The 25,243-nt window shown below is 38.2% G+C and overlaps 1 protein-coding gene across 4 annotated transcripts in view; it reads right to left on the minus strand.

Annotated features, from left to right (window-relative positions):
• slc39a10 (solute carrier family 39 member 10) overlaps nucleotides 1–25,243 on the minus strand; it is an 86,133-nt gene that overhangs the window by 47,058 nt on the left and 13,832 nt on the right. For 3 of the 4 annotated variants that reach the window (XM_072578962.1, XM_072578961.1, XM_072578959.1), the window contains exons 2-6: nucleotides 10,927–11,851; nucleotides 8,006–8,186; nucleotides 5,920–6,104; nucleotides 4,094–4,303; nucleotides 2,982–3,105 (exon numbers count right to left, since the gene is read on the minus strand). In XM_072578962.1, the coding sequence (XP_072435063.1) occupies nucleotides 2,982–3,105; nucleotides 4,094–4,303; nucleotides 5,920–6,104; nucleotides 8,006–8,186; nucleotides 10,927–11,835 (1,609 nt within the window). In that variant the 5' untranslated portion in view covers nucleotides 11,836–11,851. The remainder of the gene's footprint in view (nucleotides 1–2,981; nucleotides 3,106–4,093; nucleotides 4,304–5,919; nucleotides 6,105–8,005; nucleotides 8,187–10,926; nucleotides 11,852–25,243) is intronic. The other variant, XM_072578960.1, reaches the window with a different exon arrangement.

Genomic DNA, 25,243 nt, shown 5'->3' on the forward strand with positions numbered 1-25,243 from the left:
TCTGTTATTTTAAATATTTGCTTCACCTCACTCCAACTCTGACTTCCCTGCCAGCAACTACCTCATGAAGGAGCAGCGCTTCAAAAGCTTGTACTTCCAAATAAACCAGTTGGACTATACCGTGGTGTTGTGTGATTTTTAACTTTGTACACCCCGGTCCAACATTGGCATCTCCAAATCATTCAGCCTCTTAAATGAGGAAGTCTAAGTTGGAGGATAAGCACTTTAATTTCCAATGATGCACTTTAAAATTTTCAAAAGTATTGAATTTAAAACATTCAGATCATAAAATTTGCTATTCTTTCTTTTAAGTATATTCTTGGTTTTGGAGAGCAGCAGTTGGCAATTATTCTGCACATTGCATTTATACCTCCTCTAGACAAATTTTCTATGTCTTGCTGTATTAACATCCCTTCATCTTGCACAATCACCTCCTTTTGTCATTTAATTACTTTTTCCTTCCAAGCTGAAATAGGCTTTCCCTTTTGTTCTTTCCCACTTCCATCTCCAAGCTTGCTTAAAAACTGTTACATCTTTACCAAAACCATTTGAAGGGATGCACCTTTATCGAAGGAAAATTGTGGTGATCTGCTTTCCACTAGGGCTGAAAAATTAAGAGGGTAAGGAAGCAGAAGACAGTGGAAAAGGAGGATAAAGTATACTGATAGAAGTACAGGGGGGCGGGAATAAGGAAGATTAAAAGACAAATTTTAATTATATTAATGAGATCAAGGAAGTGGTCACTAATTGTGACAGGAGAAATGCAACTAATTTGGGAGAGGGATTCCTGTGAATAGTAAAAAAGAGTTACGTTGCAGGAGATTTTGCTCGGAAGAGTAAGGGTTATGAAAATTTTGAATGGGATTGTAAAGTTGCAGGCTAAAATCTTCCTCACTAGGGGTAAAAGATGTTGTTTCAGTACATCCCTGAGACAACTTATTTCACACAAATGAAATGTGGAATTACACCAACTTTTGAGCAAAGTAAATGAAAAATTGATTACTAAGATCTATTACAAATAAATATCACAATTCCAGACTTGTGGACAATACCAAGAGGGGTGTGAAAGGTAGAAACCTGGGTCATTTTGGATCATGATAGACACAATGTTATGTTGCCAATTGATTGCACGCTAAGAGCTCCTTGATTATTCTTAACAAAACCAATAAGAATCAAATACACACTCTTCAATAAGAAACAGCAAATGCTGGCAGTAATCAGATTGTTTGCATCTTTTGAAGAGAGCAATGGAGTTACGTTTTAGATCTGAGTTTTCACCTGCATCTATCATTCACTTTGGTAAGCATTTCCATTCTCCAGTGAACAGAATTAGATATCTAAGCAACTGCTGCTCCCTTCTGCCCATGTATGATTTCATCGCTAATGAGGTTTGTGATGACTAATTGGACAATTTCAAACTAATTTTTGATGGCCTAAGGAGTTCAGAGAAGAATTGCTCAAATTTTATTTCTAAATGATCTAGGTTTTCATCTTTTGCAGGAGATTACATACCTTGTTAGTGTATGAGGACTGTCTTTATTTTGATGCATTTAGCAAAATATATAGGATAGGCCAGATAGACCAGACTGTCAATCTCATCGGTCATTTTTGTACATTTTAAATTGCGGTTGATTGCCTGAGCTCACAATGTTCATGACTTTAGTGCAATTTGAGATGTGATTCCTGGATTGGCAACCCATTGCTGATATTAATAGAACTAGAGGAAAAGCAGACCTTTAATGCTACAACAAATAACCATCCCAAACCATAAAAGGTTGCTGAGCCTCTGTTGTAACATGGTGTAAAGTGGGGATCTCTAAAAGTTACTATGGTGTTCAACCTTAAGCCAGATCTTAGTATAAATCTGTGGGCAAAATTTTATGGTTGTCTGCTATTGGATAAATTGGTGAGGAATACCTGATTATGGCTGTCTTGCAGCTATTTGAAGCATCAAGGATGCAGGATTTTCATCCTTCATTTAGGCAAAATCCCACCTTAGATTCTGCCACTGACAGTTTTGTAAACACAGCAGCACTACTAGGAGTAGTGGGCTTTGCTGGGATTACAAGCAGCTCTGGAGCCCAGGATCGAGGTGTGGGGGTTTCTTGTAGTAAGTTTGGGAAGTGGGGAGAATCAGGATGGCCATGTCAGGCTGTATGGGAAAATCTAGGAGAAAATGAGGACTGAGGATGCTGGAGATCAGAGTTGAGTGTGTGGTGCTGAAAACACATAGCAGGTCAGGCAGCATCCGAGGAACAGGAGAATCGACGTTTCGGGCATAAGCCCTTCATCAGGAATGACGTGTGATGAAATGAAGGGCTAATGCCTGAAATGTCAATTCTCCTGTCCCTCGGATGCTGCTTGACCTGCTGTAATTTTTCAGTACCACACTCGATTGAATGGGAGAATCTGATGGCGAGTGTTGGTGTCAAAAGTGGGGGGGTAGGTAATGGATGCTGCACCTTTCCTGCCCATGGTCAGAGTACAATGATCTTTGTTGCTGGATTCCTCTTGTTAGTTGAAAAAAACTGCCTTTAAGGGGCCAATAATTTGTTTCTTAAGGGCCTCAATTAACATAGCAAGGGTGGTGGGTTTCTCTGGGCGTCACCCACCTCAAATTCACAGACAGGTCCGGCTGGATGAGAAGGCCACCCAGGGAATTTTACGTGGCCCATCATCAAGGGTGGGGGGGCTTCATGCAATTGAGAAATGTGAATCCCTACACTCCCCAAAACCATCATGCTAAACTTGTATCTTGATTAATAAAATTAATTGATCAGATCCTGACCACCAACTTTCGAGCAAAGTAAATGAAAAATTGATTACTAAGATCTTCCTATTACAAATAAATATCACAATTCCAGATCTTACATTGCACTAAGTAACCCATTTGTGAATTTGTTGAAGACACATTTTGAGGTCATTACACATCTCAAAAACTTCGACTGTTGATATACTGAACACTTAACAAATACACTTACCAGACATGGTCTTAAGGTCAAGCCATTCACCTTCTGATCTACGATTCAATTGATGGTCTGACAATTTTCGGCCCACTGCTGCCTCTCCACTCAGAACTTTCTGCTTGCGCCATTTCTTTTTGTTCTAGTAATTGAATATTCAAATATAACAAGACATTGTGAATGGATTTCAAAACATTAAAGTCTTGCCTTCTAATCAATTGCAGCTAAATAGACTTGGATTTCTGCATTACAAAGAATTGAACACGTGCAATTGCAGCAGTGATGAGCATCGCTAACAATGTTAAAACCAGTGGAATGAAGAAACAGTGACAGCATGAGTGCAAAATTGGCTGAATGACAAGTTCAAAGGGCTGGAATTTTCACTACCCTGCTGACCAGTTTGGTGGTTGGCGGGGGGGGGAGCCTCATAAAATCCAATAGGTGACTTTTTTACCACCTCTGTGTACACCCTCAACCAATCTGAAATTTTAAAGGAAGAGCAGATGGTCCATCTGTCTATGCATTCAGATTAGATTAGATTAGATTATTTATAGTGTGGAAACAGGCCCTTCAGCCCAACAAGTCCACACTGACCCTCTGAAGAGCAACCCACCCAGACCCATTCCTCTACATTTACCCCTTCACCTAACACGACGGGCAATTTAGCATAGCCAATTCACCAACCTGCATATTGTTTGGACTGTGGGAGGAAACCGGAGCACCCAGAGGAAACCCGTGCAGATACTATCTTTAAGATAGTTACTTAAGTGCCTTATCATATTCAGGCTGGTGTCAGGAATGGGATAATCAATCTAGCTTTGAGAGGGTCACCATCAAATGCACTTCCACCTTCTATTTGCCTTTCTCATATGTTGCACTTGTATTTCCACTGCTAGATAATTAGCTTTAACTTGACGATTCTTGTTTCTGATTGGGGTATGTTACTCTCAAACTTAAAATGGAATGTCATATTGTCCATTAGTTCCAGAATTGGTGAAATTATAGTTGGGGGGTCATACTGGCATAAATAGTTACATACAGCTCTGGTGCAATTTAAGACAACTTTCACATTTAAGCATAGGAAAGAGAACACTGAATTCTCAGTAATAATGCATACATTTCGATCTTACCATGCTGGCTCTGCGATCACGGAATATGCCGATGCAGTGTTCAATGATGAAAAGGAGGTAGATACCACCCAGAGCTGTAAGTCCTTTCCACAATCCATTATGTACTGTGAGGAGATCTTCAGAGATTTCATGATTTCCATGAGTATGATTATGATCATGGTCATGATCGTGGTTATGGTCATGATGACTATGATCATGGTTGCCTTGTGACTATTTTTACAAAAAAAAGATAAATAGTGATGTAGCACAAATTTCAGACTTCGTGCACAATGAATTTGGAACAACTGAGACTTGTGACTATAAGCATTAACCATGATCTAACACAATTTACTTTTCTTCCATATTAGGCAATGATGGTGACGTACTAGTTAAGTCACTGAATTAATAATCCAGAAACCCGGTTACTGCTCTGTTCAAATTCCACTATTGCAGATGGTTGAATTTGAATTTAGTTACAAAATCTGGAATATTAAGCGAGTCTCAGTGATGGTGACCATGAAAGTACCATTAATGATAAAAAAAAACACATCAGGTACATTCAACCCCTTTAAGGAAGGGTTTGTCTAGTCTACCTAGTCTACACATGACTCCAGTACCACAGCTATATTGCTGAATCTTAACTACCTTCTAAAGTAATCCAAGTAAATCTCTACGTTCAAGGGCAATTTGACATGGGTAAATGCCTTGCCAGTGATGCCCTTTATCATGAATGAGTGTAGGAAAAAAAAGTATGAAAATAAAGTACAATAAAATAGATCAGCGTCTCAAATTTTCAAACCAATGTCATTTATAATCATGTCACAATATTTTTGAGATTTTGACAATGCTTGGTAAAGGAATTGACTATGTCAGATTACTTACCGATTACCAACCAAATTAAAAAGTTCAGGATCTGCATTCTTCAGCAAATGAAACACAAGACAGGGGTAAGCAATAGCACTGAAACTTTTATCAAAAAAAAACTCAGGTAAAGTTTTTTAGTAAAGAGTGAATAGAGGAAACAAGACTGGTCCATCTGCCTAGCAAAAAGCTTTCTTCTATTGATCAATATATTTAATTAATTAAAATAATCAGCAATAAAATTAGTTTTTTTAAGTTATAAATGAACTGAAAGGAATCAGATTAAATAGGTCAACATTAAATTCAAATTTTAAAAAAGTGTTTTATTTTTCTGAATCTTTTGACTTCTTGAAAACCTCACGTGTTTCTACATAGATGGGATGATAGGCAGAAGAAATGATAAGGTTGCACAGCAAACTCAAAGTATCACTGGTTCAGTGTCATTCAGAAGTATGATAGAGCTTGATGTTTCAGTGTGTTGAACTTATGACCTGGCACCAATGAATGAAGATTTTCTATTTGGTGCTGTAAACCTTCAAAGAGGAGATGTTCTTGGGTGTTGTTAATAACAGTGATCAGGTCCGCAGGGGCGAGGTAAGCTTAATCAATGAATAATACTATCAAACACACCCAGAAAACTCCAAATCCAATTCCAATTTATTTAGGAGTAAGGATGCAAATATGGGACATCAGTGCTTCCAACAACGCAAGGAAAATCTGCACTGGGAAAAAGTCAAAATGCACAAGTGAGGTGAAAATAAAGTGCATTACAAGCAATCATTGATGGTCAGTTGGTAAAAAGAATACAATGATCACTGAAATAAAATTAATGCTTCAACACCAAAGCAGAGAAAGGCCCATTTTGTTGGCCTTCCTAAAACCTTTTCAATGTCTCTTTGAAGAACTCACTTCAAAGTGCTCCTTCCCACACCAAAGACTGGAATCACAAGACAAACTACATTCTTATTAAATGAAAGTATACTTACATGTGGCATAAGATGCAGTAATGCATCACCACTAAGTGTCCCCACTGCCAGAGCCACTAGGAATGTTAGAAGATACTTGAAGCACACTTGATTGATGATAGGTACAAGGACAACACCCAGAACTGATAACAAGCTTATAATGGTGATTGACAGCAGTCCCCAAATCCAAACTGTGTAAGAAACAACTGATTCAGAAGAATATATTTGGTTACCACAAAAACATAAAAATAAGATTAAGATAATAGTTAACAATGGTATGCTTAAGAATCTATAATGAAATTAGAATTGTAATGCAATCTTGCAGTTTCATTCACTTCACAAACTTATTATACATTACTCAATTTTGTACTGCTAATCAATTTCCAAACCTCCATTCATGTCAAGTCGAATAACAGCTTTGATAATACCAAGATTTCCTCTTTGTTATACCTGGAGGTACTAAATCCAAATAATATTGGAAATGATATTCACAATTTATTTTAATATACCCAAATATAGCATGACAATATATGAAAATACCATAAATTTGGTGTATTTCCACTTCTACTGCTGACTACAAATCATTAAGAGATTTCAATGCCATGGACACAAAGAAAAGGCACCCCATGTGAGTGTCAAGACTGCGCTTAGGAGAGGCAAGGCAAGTAGTGGGGTCAGGTACTCTTTGCACTTCTTAAAAGTAGAAATGTTTGTGTGTAAAACAAGCTGTTCAAAGAATCATCAAAACTATTAAAGAGATCTATCAAAGATATTAAATCTTGGAAAGAGATCTTGACAATGATTGCCTTCTATTTCAATCTGTCTGTTTACCTTGCCCTGAAGCGTTCTATTAGTGATTTAGATTTCACAATGATTCATTACCATATTGGGGTAACTTCCATGTTACAATTTGACTGGAAGCTATTTTGGACTATTTGCAGGGGGGGGGGTACGACAATTCCAATGCATTATTCTTATGGAAGTGAAGAAATTGAAATGCTGTAAATATATTTTATGAATGAGATCAATTTACTCAATTGTGAAGTCTGAAATACACTCATTTTATTCAACAGAACTGCATTTTTCTGAAAAGCACACACGACCTGATGTGTGCTCGTGGTAAATATTAGGTGAACTAGCATGGCAATTAAAAATGCAAAGAGTGGTTATGAGAGACATGGAGTGGCAGGGAAATATAAAGGGACGGAGTCTCAGTAATGGGGCATAGGTTATTGTAGAGAGTGTGTGAAGTAGTTGTTGTAATGGTGGGTAGAGGGAATTAGGTGTCGTAGGTTGGGATGGATGGGACATAATAATATTTTATGCTTTATATTTATCTTTAAACTTCAAACGGTGCCAGAACCAGGCAGGCATTCCCCCAACCAGCACTGGGAATACCCTTCAGGTTTTCCCAGGCTGTCCATCCAATCTAGGAACGAAAACTGGACCTTAAGCTCGACACAAACCAGGGCAAATAAGACTGTGCCTATCCATCAACTTAAATATCATTCCCTGCCCTACCAATTGCTTTAATTACTTACAAATTATATGAGTACTGACAACAAGATACATAGCAACAAAACACCAAGACTCCATGAACAGCATCCAGCCAAACCCCCAATCTCTACCACCTACAAGAATAAAGGCAGCAGAAGCATGAAAAGAAAACTAGCTGTACAAGTCAAGCACCAACCTGATTTGGGACTATCCTTTTTTGTTGCTGAGTAAAATTTTTATAACTACATCCCTGACACTGTAGATGCCGCTGCACTATATAGATTTCAGTGGTTCAAGGTAGTGGGTCACTCCTGTCTTCTCAGGGACAATCGGGACTTGCAATAAATGGCCTCAAATCCCAAGAACAAATAATTTTAAAAATCACAAAATTCTGGAGTGAGGCGAATCATGGCAAAAGAGAATAAACTGAACTTCTGACAGCTTAAAGCAAATGTTATAGTATTGAATGAATTTCCTGATATAATGCATATAAATATATATGAGTAAGAAAATACAGACAATGAAAATGCCTGGAAGTTTAAATTTGTGGCCACTTGCTATGAATGAAAATGAATTCCAGCTTTACTTTCAATCAATTGATATGCCTCACCTGGTAACACAGAATCTTGGTTGTCTACAGGCTCCATACTTAATTCATCATGATACTGGATACAAACTCTACTATCAATTTGGAATAGCAAAGCAGGGCATAGGTAGGTAAACTCCACTGTAGAAATCCCAGAATTTGTGCTAAGACCATAGCTCTGCAGCAGTTGAGAGACATTCAAGCACTAGAAGGAATACATGTGTTTAAATATATTTTAAAGACTCACCAATTAGCTCTTCAGATTACAGTTAAATATCACAAGGTAACTTAACAATTGTTTCTATTTCAAAGGTAATTTTTGATCAATTATGTTATACCGAAAATACCATTAAAACCTTATTAATGGATATGCAAACAAGGGAATGTACACTTATATGAGTGAAAGTTACATTAGTGTTTTCAATTTTCTCCAGAAAATTAGAAAAGGAAATTATGAAAAAAAATTGGTAAAACTTGTGTTTGCAGTCATTGTGATTCAGTCAAAATGAAACTAAATCTTCTTTCCGATGCTGATTGATTTGTTGTGCATTTCCAGTATTTTACTTGTAGATTCCTAGAAACTTCATTTTCACTTACAAATCTCCAAAAAGTGAAATGCATTGGCCTGGAATCTCTAAATTAGGGCTGTTCAGAAGAGCTCCAAAAATGGCAGATAGGACTACTCCCACATCCGCCAAGTATTGCCAAAATGGGATAAGAGTGTGGTACCCCTCCTCCTAGCTGTAATGTGGTGCAGAGTCCAACCTAACATCATGTTCACTCAGAATATTTTGTAAAGTCAGATTTTTTTCTGTAACAATACTTGATTGACACACTTGGGGGTGTCTCAGTCCTAAATGGTGGACCAAAAGGTTACCAGGTCCTAGATTCTTTCAGTGACAGGCTTTGAAATACAAAAGAAAACTTGTTATTTTAGTTCAGTAGTTAGAAATTGTATTGCAAGTCAGATATGTTTTTTACTGAAGTGATTGATTAAAAGTCTCTGCCCTGCAAAGCTAATTTGACCTGCATAGTGTAGGTGTCAAGTATTTTCCCATGTATTGTTATGTTTTAAAATTGAAGTAAAGTGTATTTGGAGGCTTTTAATTTAATGATTATAAGTAATTTTAATATTCACAGTCCTATAAAATGGAAGTAAACCAGCACTGTATTTTTTCCTGAGAAAACAGACAGCTACGTATTCCTGTGGTGCATAGATTGAAAGTTCATTTGATGTAGATTAAAAAAGCCACCTGTTTTGACAACTTCAATCGGTTTCACTATTGCAGGCAAGATTGACTCAGTGTGAAGCTATGGTCTTGTCTGGCAGTCCTGAAAAAAGGTGTCCTCTGTTCCACCACCAGCAGGACCTCTAAGTCCTGTCAGTGAGATGGGTGTCAACGCCCTTTCAGCAGTTATGTCCTTTAGACATACTATGAAGCAATATATCATGGCTGAGATTTATACATGGCTCCAGCCCCACATATCCCAGAAGGTTCCGGTATCAGCAAGTACACTCCACACTGGTGAGCACGTGATAGTATAACAGTGGTGACATACAGGTGTGGGACATATACAATGAGGTTAGCAACTGGCACTTAGCTGGCCTTTTTAGTAAAATTAAGTCTGGAATGTGAGAAAGTGTTACAAATCCAGCCTCTGCTGGAAATCTGATATCAAAACAGAAAATGCTGGAAATATTCAACATGCCAAACAGCAGCTATGAAAAGAAACAGAGTTAATTTTTAGATTGATGGCCTTCACACTGATGAGAATATCTGATGATGAGAATGCCTTAGCAATATTTTATAAGAAAGACTGGAGACGTAGTCTGTCCTCTTATTTGGACATAAAAGATTACATGCCACTGTATGAAGCAACAATGGTGAGTTCTCCATGAACGTGGGCATTGCTACTTTTGGGACGGCAATAAACTAATTTGGTTATATACATCATATTGCTATTTATAGGGTTTGCTGCATGCAAATTAGCTGCAGGTTTTTTTGTACATTACGACAAACTACACGAGAATGAATAACTGAAAAAACTAAAAATTAATACTGTAAATTTTATGCTATTAGTTAATTGCAGTTAATTTTTGTCAGTTTTAAAATTGAACTTCCTCTCTTTTCTAGAATTCATAACATTTCTGGGCACTTTGTGTGCACCTCCAAAGTTATTTTAGATTTGAGGCATTGCAAGCTAATTTAACATTCATAATAGTGCATTTTCAACAACGAATTTTACATCTGAAACCTGAAAATATTGGAATATTTTTCTTCTAAGTGTTCAATCAGTTCTAATTTATTTCATTATGCTTTAAAAACTGCCTCAATCTCAAGTGAAAATAGTATAAAATTAATTGATCTAAGCTAATTTACTAATTATTTATAGCTCCAAAATGTCAAGCAGATTGAAGGGATAAGACAATAATTATAGGAAAAGGTTGCATGCAGATCAATTTTAAAGCAAAAGATGTCGTTTTTCTCCGCAGTTGCGGATGCCAGTAGGAGGGCATATGCCCGAGTGAGCGGGCTGAGACCCTTCTGCAGCTTCCATTCTTAATTTGGCAGCTTGAGCTTTCCCTATTTTTCAATTCTGAAGAGGGACCTGCAGCCAGCAAAATAAACAGTAGTTGATAAAAAGATTTGAGAGATTCTTTATGATCGCTATGAGAGAAGACTGTGAAGGAGGAAGAAACACAAAGTAACTATAAGGACCTAAAGCTTGTTTTCAAAAATGATAAAATATCAACTGAATGTCATATTATTACAGAAAACGTTTACAAGTTAACTTTAAGCAATTAGTTAAGAAAAGGAAGTTTATGTTAACAATTCTGTTTTTGTCAATGTGAGGAACCATTCTGAATTAACTTTGTCATCATTAATGTAATAGATAAAACGTAATATGTTTAAATATTACTAATTTAGTTCAGTCACTCTCACCTGATCATATACAAGCTCAGATTCCAGGTGATCTTCATGACTCATTTTTGAGGAGCTCAAATCTTTCCTTGCTCTATGTTGAGAAGTTGTTTTGTCCTCAGGAGCACGAAGATGCTCATCCTTATCATGTTCAGGCTTGGACATAATATTGAAGGGTTCTTCAGGAGATGCAGTTAACATAATTTCTGGATGTTTTGTTAAACCTTTATGCTTTTTGCGTTTTTTGGATCTTTCTTTGGGTTGCTGTTGTAATGTGTTAATGCCTGAAAGGTCAGGAAGTTGTTCTCCCTCTTTATGAATCTGCAAGCCTGCAGAATGAGGTGCACCTCGATGATGGTTGCGGTGATGATGCCGAGGTTGATGGTAAGCAATGGGGGTGGTCAAAATGGTATGTGCAATCTGACTATCAGAGTTTTTACAATGCCCTACTTTCACTTTAGTAATCGGTATTGTTTGGTCACGTGCTGTGTGATTGGAGTGTGAATGGGAGTGTCCATGCTTATGTTTGAGTAGGTCTAAAAAGTCCAGATGCGAAACATGGTCGTGCTCATCATGCTCATGTTCTACCTCTACAACCTTAACTTCTCCAAGACCTAAATTTGATAAGAGTTTCTCTAAACCATGAAAGGTCAACTTCCCATTCTCACCATAACGACTGAACAGTTTTTGAATGTAATACATTTGCTTATTTTCTGCATGATGTAGAGAGCTCTTGCTGGGATTATTTTGAAGGTATGACTCCTCAGAGATCTGGTAATCATTGTGTTTATGTATATGGTTTTCTTCAGGACTATGGTTATGATCATGATTATGTTCATGGTCATGTTCATCATGGCAGTGGTTGCAATGGTGAAACAAGAAGGTGAGTAAGCAAATTAAACAAAATTTTGTATGCAGATGTACCTTCATGGTGGATATACTACACCTGAAAAAAAAGAAAACAATTTCAGAAGAACGTATTAAATCATTTTGGTTTCCACCTTGTAACAATACAGTATTATATGACCAAAATGAATTTTAAAGCTGTCCAAAACAAGAAAAATAAAGTTCTCAATCATGTTTCAACATACTTTTTAAAAATTTGTCAAACTTTCATGTCAGTCTGCTTTGTCAAATGGAATATTTAATAAATACTGATGGGCATGACAAGATTGTTCTGAAAAGACACTATGGGGTTAAATGTTAATTTTAATCATGTAATCACGATGGTATAGAAGGAGCCATTTTACCACAGTATATACCTTCTATACCATTTTACGATGGTATAGAAGGAGTCCATGCCAGCCGTCTGTGGAACAAGTCCAGTCTGCTCCATTTTCCACTGCCCTCTGTATGTATGGCCTTCAAGTTTATTTGCTTTTTAAATCATTGATTGTCTGTTGTCATGACTCAGTGGTAGCAAATTCCAGGTAGTTACCACTGGATGGATTCAAAAAATATTTCCTTACAACTCTTCGTATCTCTAGTCCAAGATCTTACATCTATGTCAACTAGTCCCATGTAACGTCAGCTAATGGGAATAGTTTTGTTTGATCTACCTGCCATAATCTTGTACACCTCCTCTCATCCTGTTTTTTTTTAAAAGAAAAGCTACCCAACTTCTCCAACTTAATTCTCCTTCACTTCAGAATCATTTTGGTAAATCTTCTTTGTATCTTCAGAGGAGTCTCAGAGTCTTCCTAAGTATGGTGACAAAAACTGGATGCATTGCCCTATATAGAGCTTGGTAGCTTCTCTTGTCTTTTTAATTAATTCATGCAATGCAGAATTGCTGGTCAGGTTCAGGCCAGCATTTACTTCTCTTTAATTGTGCTTGAACAAGTGGCATGCAAGGACATTTCAAAGGGCTATTAAGAATCAATCATACTACCATGGGAATCAAATCTGGAGTGAGCTAGGCCAAGTAAGAATGGAGAGAGCTAGGCCAAGTAAGAATGGAAGATGTCCTTCCCTGAAATACATAAGTGAACCAGATTTTCTAGTGAATAATAGTTTTTACAATAATCAATAATGGTTACATGATCACCATTTGGCCAGCTTTTAATTTCCAACTTTTCATTGCAGGATTCTAACTAAAAACCCATAATATTAGCCTGGCTTTCTGGATTACTAGTCCAGTGACATTATCACTCTATTGCCACCTCCCCAGTACTGTATATCACTATTTCTGATGAACAGATTAATTACTCTTCAATATGTCTTGCCACCTTCAGAGATCTATGCACAAGAACCCCAAGGTGATTGTGTACCTATACATTCTTTAGAACCACACCATTAAGTCAATACTGTCTCCACCATTGTTTTTGCCAAAATGCAACATCTCATTTCTCAGCATTAAATTCCACCTGCCACTTGCCTGCCCATTCTGCGAGCCTTTCTTTGTTCTGTTGCAGCTGATTGGTATCACCTTTGCTGTTTGAGACAACCCAATGTTTGATTTCATTGACACATTTTGAAATTTTACTTTTATGTTCTGATGTCTAAGTCACTTTCAATAAACAGTCATCTCAGCACTGACCTTGCAGGACAACACAGTCTACAAAACTCCAGTTTGAAAAGCAGCCATTTGCCACAATTGTTATCTTTTCCAAACATAATTTTTTTTAATCCAAACTGACACTCACCTTCCCATTCCACAAGTCTCAGCTTTTTTAACCAAACTTTTATGTGATTCATTGTCAAACATTTTCTTAGAATCTCTATAAGCAATAATCATTACACTCCTTTTCTCTATCAAAAATGTCAGAAAGATAGGTGTTTTTTAAACTGTGAAGGTTTGTAACAAAACACTGAATTAGTATTATCCTCAAAATATTGAAGACCAAATTTACGATCCAAAAAACAGCATTTAACTGCAACCAATTGGAGGAGGTTGAATAAGAAAATAAAGTTTAAATAGGCCTATTGTTTTCTTTATCATCAAAAACACTAGAAGCACCAAGAGATTTGTGTATACATCTTGACAGTGGACACGTATGTACACAATATAATTCTAGGTCCTGCTTCTTTGGATCACTCTATTTTGGTAACATTTAAAAATAAATTAAACTTCTTACCAAGGCAAGTCAGTCCACACTGATATCAGGTACAGCAATGTATAATTTCAAAAACAAAGTAGTACAGTGCAAGAAACTAGTAATTTTATGTGAATGAAACAAAATTTTATTCAAATATTATTAACTGTATGCAATGTGAAGCTTGTGGTTGGAATGCTTCATCATACATGTTATCGAAGAAAATTAGAGCAAGCTGAGCAGAATCCCAAAAAATTGATAACTCAAGAATTACGTGGATGTGAAAATATATTTAAACACAATTTACACCTTAAACAGTAAGTGTACAGAACATTTCTTTACATGTATTGAAGGAAAAACAATAGACATATAGCCTTTTATCTTACTAATTCCATTAACTGCATTGGTATCAGTTCTCCAAGAATTGGGGGAGGGTGTGCAAGAAGGTGTATTGTAATGCAACAGTATTAACTCCATCTTTGAGTCAAAAGCTGGTTTATTGTCAGACCTCAATACTTGATGATGACGAAAGTTGTCTCATAGTGGATCCAAACAAGTTGGATATCAATCATTCAATCCTACCAATGCCCCTACAGTGGGTGGTAAAAGCGAGAATGTTTCCTCATCAGCTAGAGCCTTATGTTAACTGCTGTATAATGGCCTTCCCACAGTAAAAAGAATCTTGCCATCAGTATCATGCTTATTCTATGGAAAAACACAAATACCACAGTTTCCCGCGCCATCATTTCCCCTTTACTTGCCCAAACCAACATTCTTCCAGTTCCCGGACTGTTTCCTGCGAGTTTCTTCCACTGCTCCATAATTGGTCATTGGATCTCATGCCTTCAAAATTATTTTCTAAAGTTATAAACCTCTCTATGTTAGAACATATCTCTCACAAAGCTTTTGGATATCTGTCCTTATATTTTATGATTTGGAGGGGCCGGTGTTGGACTGGGGAATACAAAGCTAAAAATCACACAATACCAGGTTATAGTCCAACAGGTTTATTTGGAAGCACTAGCTTTTGGAGCGCTGTTCCTTCATCAGGTGGTTGTGGAGAACAAGATCATAAGACACCGAATTTATAGCAAACATTTACACTGTGATGCAACTTCAGTTGATGAACCACCCTGACGAAGGAGCAGTGCTCCAAAAGCTAGTGCTTCTAAATAAACCTGTTGGACGAGAACCTGGTGTTGTGTGATTTTTAACCTTACATTTCACTTTATCTTGAAGCCTCAGTGAAGACATTGTGATAGCTTTAATGCAGACATTGTTGTGAATATAAGAGTCTGCAAATGGGGGTGCAAGGAAAATAAGTTGAGGGCAAAAAACGTTCCATTAATTTTGAGGAAAATCTATACATATTTTCTCCCAAGAAAAGGCAAGTACACTTTGATTCAATACAAGCATTTGCTGCTTCATAATTAAGATTGTTCATAAAACAAAAAAAAGTGTTTCGAACTTGTCAATTATCAATTAGGTAACAGCTCAAAAGTTGCATTCCACATATTACTAACATAACAACCATTCACCATAACTGACAAGTTTCCTGGCTTTGTGCTAAACAGGAAAGCAAGACAGAAGAACTATGAACCCTTTACATTCTAGTTGAGACTGCAGAGTGAGTGAGCACTAAGAGCAAACAGGGAGCCCTGAGATGCTCTATGTTCCAATCCATGTGTAAAATGACCTGACATTGAACACGGTCCATCAACCATTTAGAGTGGTCAGGGTTAGGGAGTTAATACTTCCACAGGCTAGGGCGTTGATCAAGTCGGTCTTCTAGGTCCCATGTGACCAGTTTGAAGAGTCACAGTAAGTCAACTGAAGATCAGCATAGAGTTCAGTCTGGGACATCTCTTGAAGTTGGTCACGGGGGATATGTCCTCTGCGAATCAAGGGGCCTTATCAGGTGGGAAAATTGGGGAAACCAATTGTAGGAATTATATGCTGAGGTGATAATAATTGTGAATGGGTGTCAACTCAACACATAAGTGGAGGAAATGACACTGCATCAGAGGACATGCGCAACAGCCAGGAGGATGTGGTGGAGGGATGGCACCACTGGTCACTGACATTAAGTAGCAATGATGGTATAGTGGGAGGGGCGAAACAATCAAATCCTGTTTAAAATGGTTGAGATTGAGGACAGGTAACCGGAGTAATTTAGTCCTTAAACAGCACTATATTTATGAAGGTACACTTGTCTTTGCAAAGTGCTCTGAAAGCATGTATTTTTAGTTCCCCTCCCATTAAACCACTTTGTCTGGCAGCAATTGACCAGGTCCAGTTGGGTTTTAAAAACTGTGCTGGAGCCAGGAAGTCCTGGGTGTGCCAAGTGCTTCCACATATGGTGAGAGGAAAGACAGGACACACAGCGCACCAGAATGTGATAGCTAGCTAATAAAAGAGAGAATCTCTTCACAAAACTCAACAAGGTTCAAAACTCAGCTCTGTTATCTTCCAAACCTACTATTACAATCATTTAAAAGGACAAGGGCATTAGATACATGGGAACACCACCATCTACTAGTTGCTCTCCAAGCCACTCATCATCCTGTATTGAAAATATATCATCATTCCCTCATGTCACTGAGTCAAAATCCTGGAACTTCCTCCCAAACAGCTTAAGGATACCAAATGGACAGCAGTGGCTAAAGCAGATAGTTCATCACCTTTGAGTGAAAATATGGATGGGCAATGAATGCCAGCTCATACAACTAAACCCACATTCGCTAAATAAATTATTAAAAACCCATAATAATACATGGACTGCAGGATGAATTTTTGTTACCACACAAAATAAAAATACTGTTGATAGCTTTTATAATGCACTAATGTGGAATTTTTAGAACAGTGTCAATACTAATGAACTTGAAGGAGATAGGTGTGAAAAACATGTAACCAGTGACCAATCAGCCCAATTTTTGAATTATAGTCCCTTGCTTCACAATGTTCAGTAGGATCCTTCAAGTCACCCCTCTGGAGTCCACTGAGGGATACTCAACATTCAGGCTTCAGCTCAAGAACAGTCGCCTGATGTTGTGGTGTTGGCATGGTCCTCAAAGGTAACAAACATCCAAGCATTTGCTGCTATTGAGGAAGGTAAATAGAGGCCAACATATCAAGATGAACTACTTTCTCTCGACAAAGGAAAAAAAATCAAAGCAAGTCAGATGGTAGTAGACAGGTTAGAGTCCAAAGTAGCCGTCAGTGTGTAAAAATACCATTTCAGCTACAGAAATTTGCAATGTTTTATGCTCAGAATGCAAGGTAAATTAACATAATTAAGAGAGTGCTAAACAGAGTTTGGAAGTGTGACTGTTAAAAGAGTGTGAAAAAATGGAATCGCCAAGCTGATTACAAATTCAGACTTGGGTTTTGGTAGTGGTATATCTGGGTCCAGTTAGTACACAGAGAGAGAGAGAGAGAGAGAGAGAGAGAAATTCAAATCTGGGTAATAAAGAGCAGAGCTACAACTGTTTGCCCTCCAATAAAGGAAGTGTCCTATTACATTAATGGAACCTGTAAGTTAAACACATGAAATGTTGAAATAGATAGGGGCCCTTAAAATAATTACCTTCAGGCAACAACAGATGCCAAAGTTGGCAAGAATATGTTTTCCAAATGAAAGAATTTTTAAAAAAATCAAAACTTCTTATAAGGGAGTGACACTGAATCTTTAATGGTTCATTTGTTGGGCTGCCTCTGAACATCATGTGTTGGCTGTAAATCATGTTATAACCAGGTCAATCATCGCCATTATTTTTCAATCTAATAACCTGTGGTGCATACCACAGCATAAATTCAGTAATTAGTGATTATCATCCATTGCAATAGAAGCCTGAGTTGTGAGAACAGAACTTTAATGGGCATTGACAATGTATCAAAAATGTGCCAGCATACTCTGATGAAACTTCTCATTGCATAACTCACTTATCCCTAACTTACTTGAACCTCTACATAATAACAATGGTGCAAGCTGCCAAAACACCATATTATGTTACAAAATATGGCAATTCAAGTCCCACAAGCATCTGGGCCAGTACTATAAAATAATGTGAGGAATCAAGTTTGCAAGGGTCCTGTGTGAAATCCCTGATTCAAGTAATTCATTTTTTTAAAAAAATTGCAGTTGCACTGAACTTCAATAGCAGTCACACTGTTATTTTTCTTACTGTGACAATTCCACACATCAGTGACGCAAAAATGATAACCCCAAGGTCAGGACTAATCTGGATCAAAGAGCATAGTTATGCAAAATCCCCTGACTGAAACCATTTCACAATCCTTAGGCTTGACACACAAGATAAAACTTGAATGTGTTCACAATGAAAACAGTGCAGAAAGTTTACTTCAGTTCACCATAAACAACATGTTTTATATATCCATCATCCTCAGAATATGTTCACTTTCTCTCAGAATTATCCTGTCAACTTTGGCTCAGCGACAGCACTCTTATCTGAGTCACAAGGGCTTGAATTCAAAAGACAACCACAATAATCAAGGTTAATATTGTACTGAGGAATAGAAGGCTTCACTTGGAGCTCACACAGCAGAGGACAGGGATACAAAGTACCTGCCAGCAGGTGTAGCCCAAAGTCAAACAGCTAGCAAGGCAATTTGAAACTAAAATTATGGCACCAGATTGGCAGAGAGGTCTGAGAAACTGGCAGCACAAATCTAATCAGCCAGGTACAAAATTAATGTTAGTCCCTGGGCTCACAAATCCTTCAGAGTTTAGTGTCTTCTTGCAACCTGCCACTACTAGAACTCAGAGCCCAGTTCATCTCCAATCCAACGTGTCACTTCTATCTTATTGCTTACTGGTGCCATCTACTCAAAGTTAGTTGGTAATTGGAAGCTAATCTGTCAAAAGCAGCAAGTTAGAGGAAAAAAAGTGGGAAAATGAGATAGGGAAGAATGAAACTCAGCCCAGTCTTAACTCCCCTTTTCCATATCACAGTGTTCAAAAAACAGGGGAGCGGCAGGTCAATTAATAGAATTATAGAATCCCTACAGTGTGGAAACAGGCCATTCATCTCATTGAGTACATGCCGACCCTCTGAACAGTATCCCACCCAGACCTACACCCCTACAATTTCCCTGTAATCCTGCATTGATCATGGCTCGTCCACCTAGCCTGATCATCATTGGAGAAGGTGAAGTCTGCAGATGCTAGAGATCAGAGTCGAGAGTGTGGTGCTGAAAAAGCATGGCAGGTCAGGCAGCATCCGAGGAGGAGAATCGACGTTTCAGGCTGGTGCCTTTCCTCAAGAGCCCTGATGAAATGTCAATTCTCCTGCTCCTCAGATGCTGCCTGACCTGCTGTGCTTTGCCAGCAACACACTTTCGACTCTGACTATCATTTGACACTATGCAGCAATTCAGCATGGCCAAACCAACTAACCTGCACATCTTTGGACTTTGGAAGGAAACTGAGCCACCCGTAGGAAACCCATGCAGACGTGAGGAGAATGTGCAAACTCCACACAGACAGTTGCCAGAGGTGAAATCCAAACTGGATCCTTGGCGCTGTGAGCTAGAAATTTGACCCAGAAATCCCTAAATCCCTTTGGAAAATTCAATCACAGAGTGACCAACTGGAAAAACATTGTCCCCACAAATCAACTAGACTAAACATAAGCTGAAAGGAGCTGCTCCAATCACAGGCAGATGAATCGGAAAAGAATACTGAGTATATACAAGTGGGATGGCTTGATCACAGGGCAAGGAGTTGTCAAATAATTGTGCTGGCAGGAATCAATTTAACTCAATTCAAGCCAAACCAACAATATTCTATAATAAAAGATATAGTTTCAAATCTTGATCATGAACTGCTGTCACTCAATTAGAGGGAAACATTGAATTGAATCTTTGAAGCTTACGTAATATGAAAAATATTAGACTTTCAACCTGTGTGGAGTTTGCACATTCTCCTTACGTCTGTGTGGGTTTCCTACGGGTGGCCCAGTTTCCTTCCACAGTCCAAAGATATGCAGGTTAGTTGGATTGGCCATGCTGAGTTGCTGCTTAAATTTCCTAATGCAGTGCAGACCTCCAAGGCCTTTCTTACTTCTCGCATTTGCTTTCACCTCCTCTCCGAACCTTCTATATTCAGCCGGGTTCTCAACTGTATTTTCTACCTTACATTGGTCATAAGCATATTTTTTTCTAGTTTATCTTAATCTTTTGTCTCTTTTCTCATCCAATGAGGTTGAATTTGTTTGACTTAGTAGGGAGGATGTACAGGAAAAGAAAATTGGAAATAGCTGCAAAAATTATAGTAGCAGTTACAAAGAAGGATTTATATTCAATAGAAAGTGGAGCTGGAAAGGCACAGCAGGTCAGGCAGCATCAGGGGAGCAGGAAAGTCAATATTTCAGATGGGGACCCTTCATCTGGACTGTGATAGTAGTAGAGTGAAAGGTAGAGAGGGGCAAGAGTTCCTGGTGTGGGATCAAAAAACATCTGCAACAACAGCTTTCCAGTCCAACAAGAAAGCAAGCACTGCTAGATCTGGATTTCAGAAATTCAAGCAGGTCAAATAGATCAAGTATGAACAGAACAGTTAGGGGCAGTGATCATTATGACAACTGGACAATTAGAAAATAATTGTGAAATTGTGCAGTTATTATGGATTTATGAAAGTGAAATCATTCTTGACAAACATGTTGGAGTCTTTCTTTTGAGGATGCTGCTTGTAGCGTTAATAAAAGAGAACCAGTGAATGTGGTGTATTTGGATTTTCAGAAGGCTTGTAACAGGGTCAAATAAACATTAGAGAACACTGAATTGAGGATAATACACAACCATAGATTGTCTGCCCATCAATTCTCAGAAAACAGAGGAACAGATCATTCTCAGGCATACAGGCTTTTATGAGTGGGGATCAGTGCTTGGACCACAGTTTGTTTACAATCTATATAAATAATTTAATTCGGGAACAAAATGTAATGCTTCCAAATTTGTTTATGACACAAAACTAGGCGAAACTGAGAGTTGAAGAGGATGCAAGGAGGCTTCAAGAGGATTGACAATCTAAGTAAAATGAGCAAGAGTAAGACAGATGGAATGTAGTGTAAATGAAGTTATCCACAGTAGCAGAGAAAACAAATACAGAATATTTCTTAAATGATGAGATGTTGGAAAGTGATGTTGGCCAAAAGGGACTTGGATATCTGTATTCGTGTAACTAAAAGCTAGCAGGCTCTTGCAGTGAGAATTGGGAAGGCAAATTAGGATTAGGGTTTTTAGCCCTGTGCATATGATTTGCTGCAATTGGGTAGTGCTATGAGGACACACTGGAGTATTCTCTCCAGTTTTGGTTTCCTTATCTGAGGAACAATGAACTTGTTATAAATGGAGTACAACGGGGGATCACCAGACTAATTCTGGGATGGCAGGATTATCTGATGGCAAAACTGGATATGTATTCAAATTTAGAAGAAAGAAAGATTACCTCACTGAAATTTACAAAATCTTAGAGGGCTTAACAGTGTAGATGTGAAGAGGATGGTTTTGCGACTGGTGACTCTAGAAGCAAGGACCAGTCCTGGAATAACAGCAGGCCATTTACAAATGAAAGAAGGAAGAATTTCATAAGCCCAAAGCTAATGAACTTTGGGATTTGCTATGCCAGAGTACTGTGGAAGCTCGATAATTGAATATATTCAAGACAGAAACTGATAAATTTCCAGATGCTAACATCAAAGCTCCACAGTAGAACAGACTTGATGGATTGATTTCTACTTCTAGCTCCTCTGTTCTATAGTGAATGTACCTTCATCCACCCAATTTTAACCCTGTTCAGTCCCTATCTCCAGCTTTATGTCTGTCTTCAAATCTATCTGACCAAAACTTTTCTATTGCAATATCACCTTACATAAGTTTCAAACTTTTTCAGAATAATCATGCAAAGTACCTTGAGGTGTTTTATGACATTAAACGGCAATTGTATAAATACACGTTGTTGCTATTTGTCATGGGAGAAATTGTCTTGGTTACAAGTGCTTAAATTCCTGACAATACTTGCTGCAAACAACAGTGTGATATGACTAATCCAACCACACCATGTGACTAAGATTTGCAGAAAGCCATGTATATCACATTTTTTATTTTCGCCTGCTCTGCCCACACATGACTTTACACTGTAAAATGAAACTTACTTGATGGAGTTTCCTTCTTTTGTTCCATTCTTAATGTGAGTGCACAAGATGTCAATTATAACTATAGAAATAACAACTAAAATGAAATGCTGCAATGTCGCGCCTCATAGAACCCCTACAGTGTGGAAACAAGCCATTCGGCCGAATAAATCCGCACCGACCTTCCGAACAGTGTCCCACCCAGATCCATTCCCCTACCCCATTACTCTATGTTTCCCATAACTAATGCATCTAACCTACACAACCCTGAACACTATGGGCAATTTTGCGTGGCCGATTCACCTAATCTGCACATCTTTCTGACTGTGGGATGAAACTGGAGCACCTGGAGGAAACTCACGCAGACACAGGCAGAATGCTCAAACTCCACACAGGCAGTTACCTAAGGCTGGAATTGAACCCAGGTCCCTGGAGCTGTGAGGCACCAGTGCTAACCACTGAATCACCATGCCTTCCCATATGACCTCACGTTTCCCAAGGTGCTTAACAACGTGCACAAATGCTGGCAAATAGGACTAGATTAATTTAGGATATTTGGTCAGCATGGACAAGTTCAACCAAAGGGTCTGTTTCCATGCTGTACAACTCTATGACTGTAAAATTAATACAGGAAATGAGGCAATCAATTTTCAGTCCCATGACAAACATGATAACAATTAGAAAATCTGATTTTGGTATTTATTTAGTACTTATCATTCCATAAGGTCCCTACATATTTCACAAGAAGGAATTAATATAATAGGGAGTGGTTAGAAGCAGGTTAAAGCATGATACCTAAAGCTTAGTCAATGGGATGGAATTTTAAGACACTTTTGAAGATGTAGCAATGATGATAGACGGAAATAAGTAGTGAAAAGATTTACAAGCACAGAGGGGCATTTAGGAATCAAGGCATAGAATTAATAACCAAATGTTGATTAGAGATAACATGGGTTTTAGGCAAGCATGTAGTAGAACAGGATATGATTTCAACCAGAGCTCTAGATGGATTTCAGACGCAGGTAATATTACAGAGGTACAATTAATCATCCCAGCAATTGATAATGCATTTAAAAGTTGGAATTGCAAAATATGCAGTCTGCATTATAAATATATCCATCTTAACTGGTGCTGGGACCATTCAAATTCCATTAAAATTATTTTGGAATCCATGAAACTACTGTGTAAAATACTAAGAGTGTATATCCCCTTTTGGATCTACAGTACAGAGTTTTATGGAAAGGGTTTCTGTTACACATGGCTCATCTTCTCCATCTCATTTCCATTCTGGGATGGCAACTTTGCCAAAGGTGGTAAACCCAACAGTTTGAAGTGCTCTGGAACTTATATTTAAATGGCTCCTTTTTCTTCTTTCCTCAAATGTTAAATATTACTGTTAATCTAAAACTGGAGCTTGACAGGAAAATTTAAAAATCTACAGCAACAATCAGGCCTACATCACAATATAGCTCAACATGGATGGAATTACATTAACTGAAGTGAGAAAGAGAAAATATATTAGGAGGCAGCAACTGTCACAAAGTTATGAAGTTTACTGGTTTGCAGCTTCAAAATGTCCACAATGTAGGAAAGTATTTTGAGGGGATAGAAAAATCAAACATGTGCTATTGTATTAAATAAGGTGGTATTTCTAGTGTGTAAAGGCTAGTTTTTTTTATTCATTCTTTGGATGTGGGCTTCACTGACTTTGCTAGCATTTACTGAAGACTTCTTGAACTGATGCAGTTGATTTGGTGTGGGTACACTCACAATACTGTTTAGAGAGTGAGTTCCAGGATTTTAACACAGCAACAGTGAAACAATGGCTATACATTTCCAAGTCAGAGTGGGGAATGGTTTGGAGGGGAACTGGCAGATAGTGATGTTCCCAAGTATCTGCTGCCCTTGTCCTCCTCATTGTAAGTGGTCATAGGTTTGGAAAGTGTTGAGTCAGAAACCATGGTGAATTTATACACTGCATTACCCCTTGCTGCTATTGTGCTTTGATGGTGGAAGGATTGATTGTTTGTACACAGTGCCAGTCAAGCAGACTAGTTTATATGAATGGTATCAAGCTTAGGTGTTGCCAGAGTTGCACTCATCCAGAGACAAGTGCACAGTATTCCATCACACCACTGACTTGTGCCTTGTAGATAGTAGACAGGCTTTGGGGAGTTGAGGAGAGTGATTTTCTTGTGAATTCTCAGTCTCTAATCTGCTTTTGTAATCACAGCATTTGCAAGCCCCATCTGGTTCAGATTCTGATCAACAATAAACCTCAATGTTTCACCTCACCGGTAAGTTTATCAAAGATGAAACCCCCTAACTCCCAAAATTGTCACAAAAGTCTTTTTTTCAAAGAAGTATGCAGAATTCCCTAATTTACCTGTCATTGTGGGCGGCACGGTGGCACAGTGGTTAGCACTGCTGCCTCACAGCGCCTGAGACCCGGGTTCAATTCCCGTCTCAGGCGACTCACTGTGTGGAGTTTGCACGTTCTCCCCATGTCTGCGTGGGTTTCCTCCGGGTGCTCCGGTTTCCTCCCACAGTCCAAAGATGTGCAGGCCAGGTGAATTGGCCATGCTAAATTGCCCATAGTGTTAGGTAAGGGGTAAATGTAGATGTAGGGGTATGGGTGGGTTACGCTTCGGCGGGGCGGTGTGGACTTGTTGGGCCGAAGGGCCTGTTTCCACACTGTAAGTAATCTAATCTAATCTAATAGTCCTAGGTTGCCAGAAAGCATGGAATAGATTTTTGTACTCAACAAGAATCACTATATTCACAACAGATTTTAGATGCAGGGAAACAATGATGAACCACTAGTATATAATGTTTCTAGTTAAAACTCTAGTTAACATGACCCCTTGCACACGCATACTGAGGGGAAAAATGGATGTTATAAGCCAAAGGAAAGACTGGGAAGGCAATTCAATAGTCCCTGATCACAGGATTTGCTGAAATGATTCTTATGTTGATCAGAACACTTCTTCTCCAACTCCCTTCTCCCAATGCTTGCACTTATTCACAGCAGGCACAGGGTGACTGGTTTACATGTCTCAAGGTCGCTGAGTTATGAACTACTAATAACAATTTGCAGCAAGTGCTGAAGGAAAAATAAACTGGTTTTTTTCAGGTTTAAAGTTACAGCAG

Source organism: Chiloscyllium punctatum, chromosome 10 (genome assembly GCF_047496795.1).
Source record: "Chiloscyllium punctatum isolate Juve2018m chromosome 10, sChiPun1.3, whole genome shotgun sequence".
Lineage (NCBI taxonomy): Eukaryota > Metazoa > Chordata > Chondrichthyes > Orectolobiformes > Hemiscylliidae > Chiloscyllium > Chiloscyllium punctatum.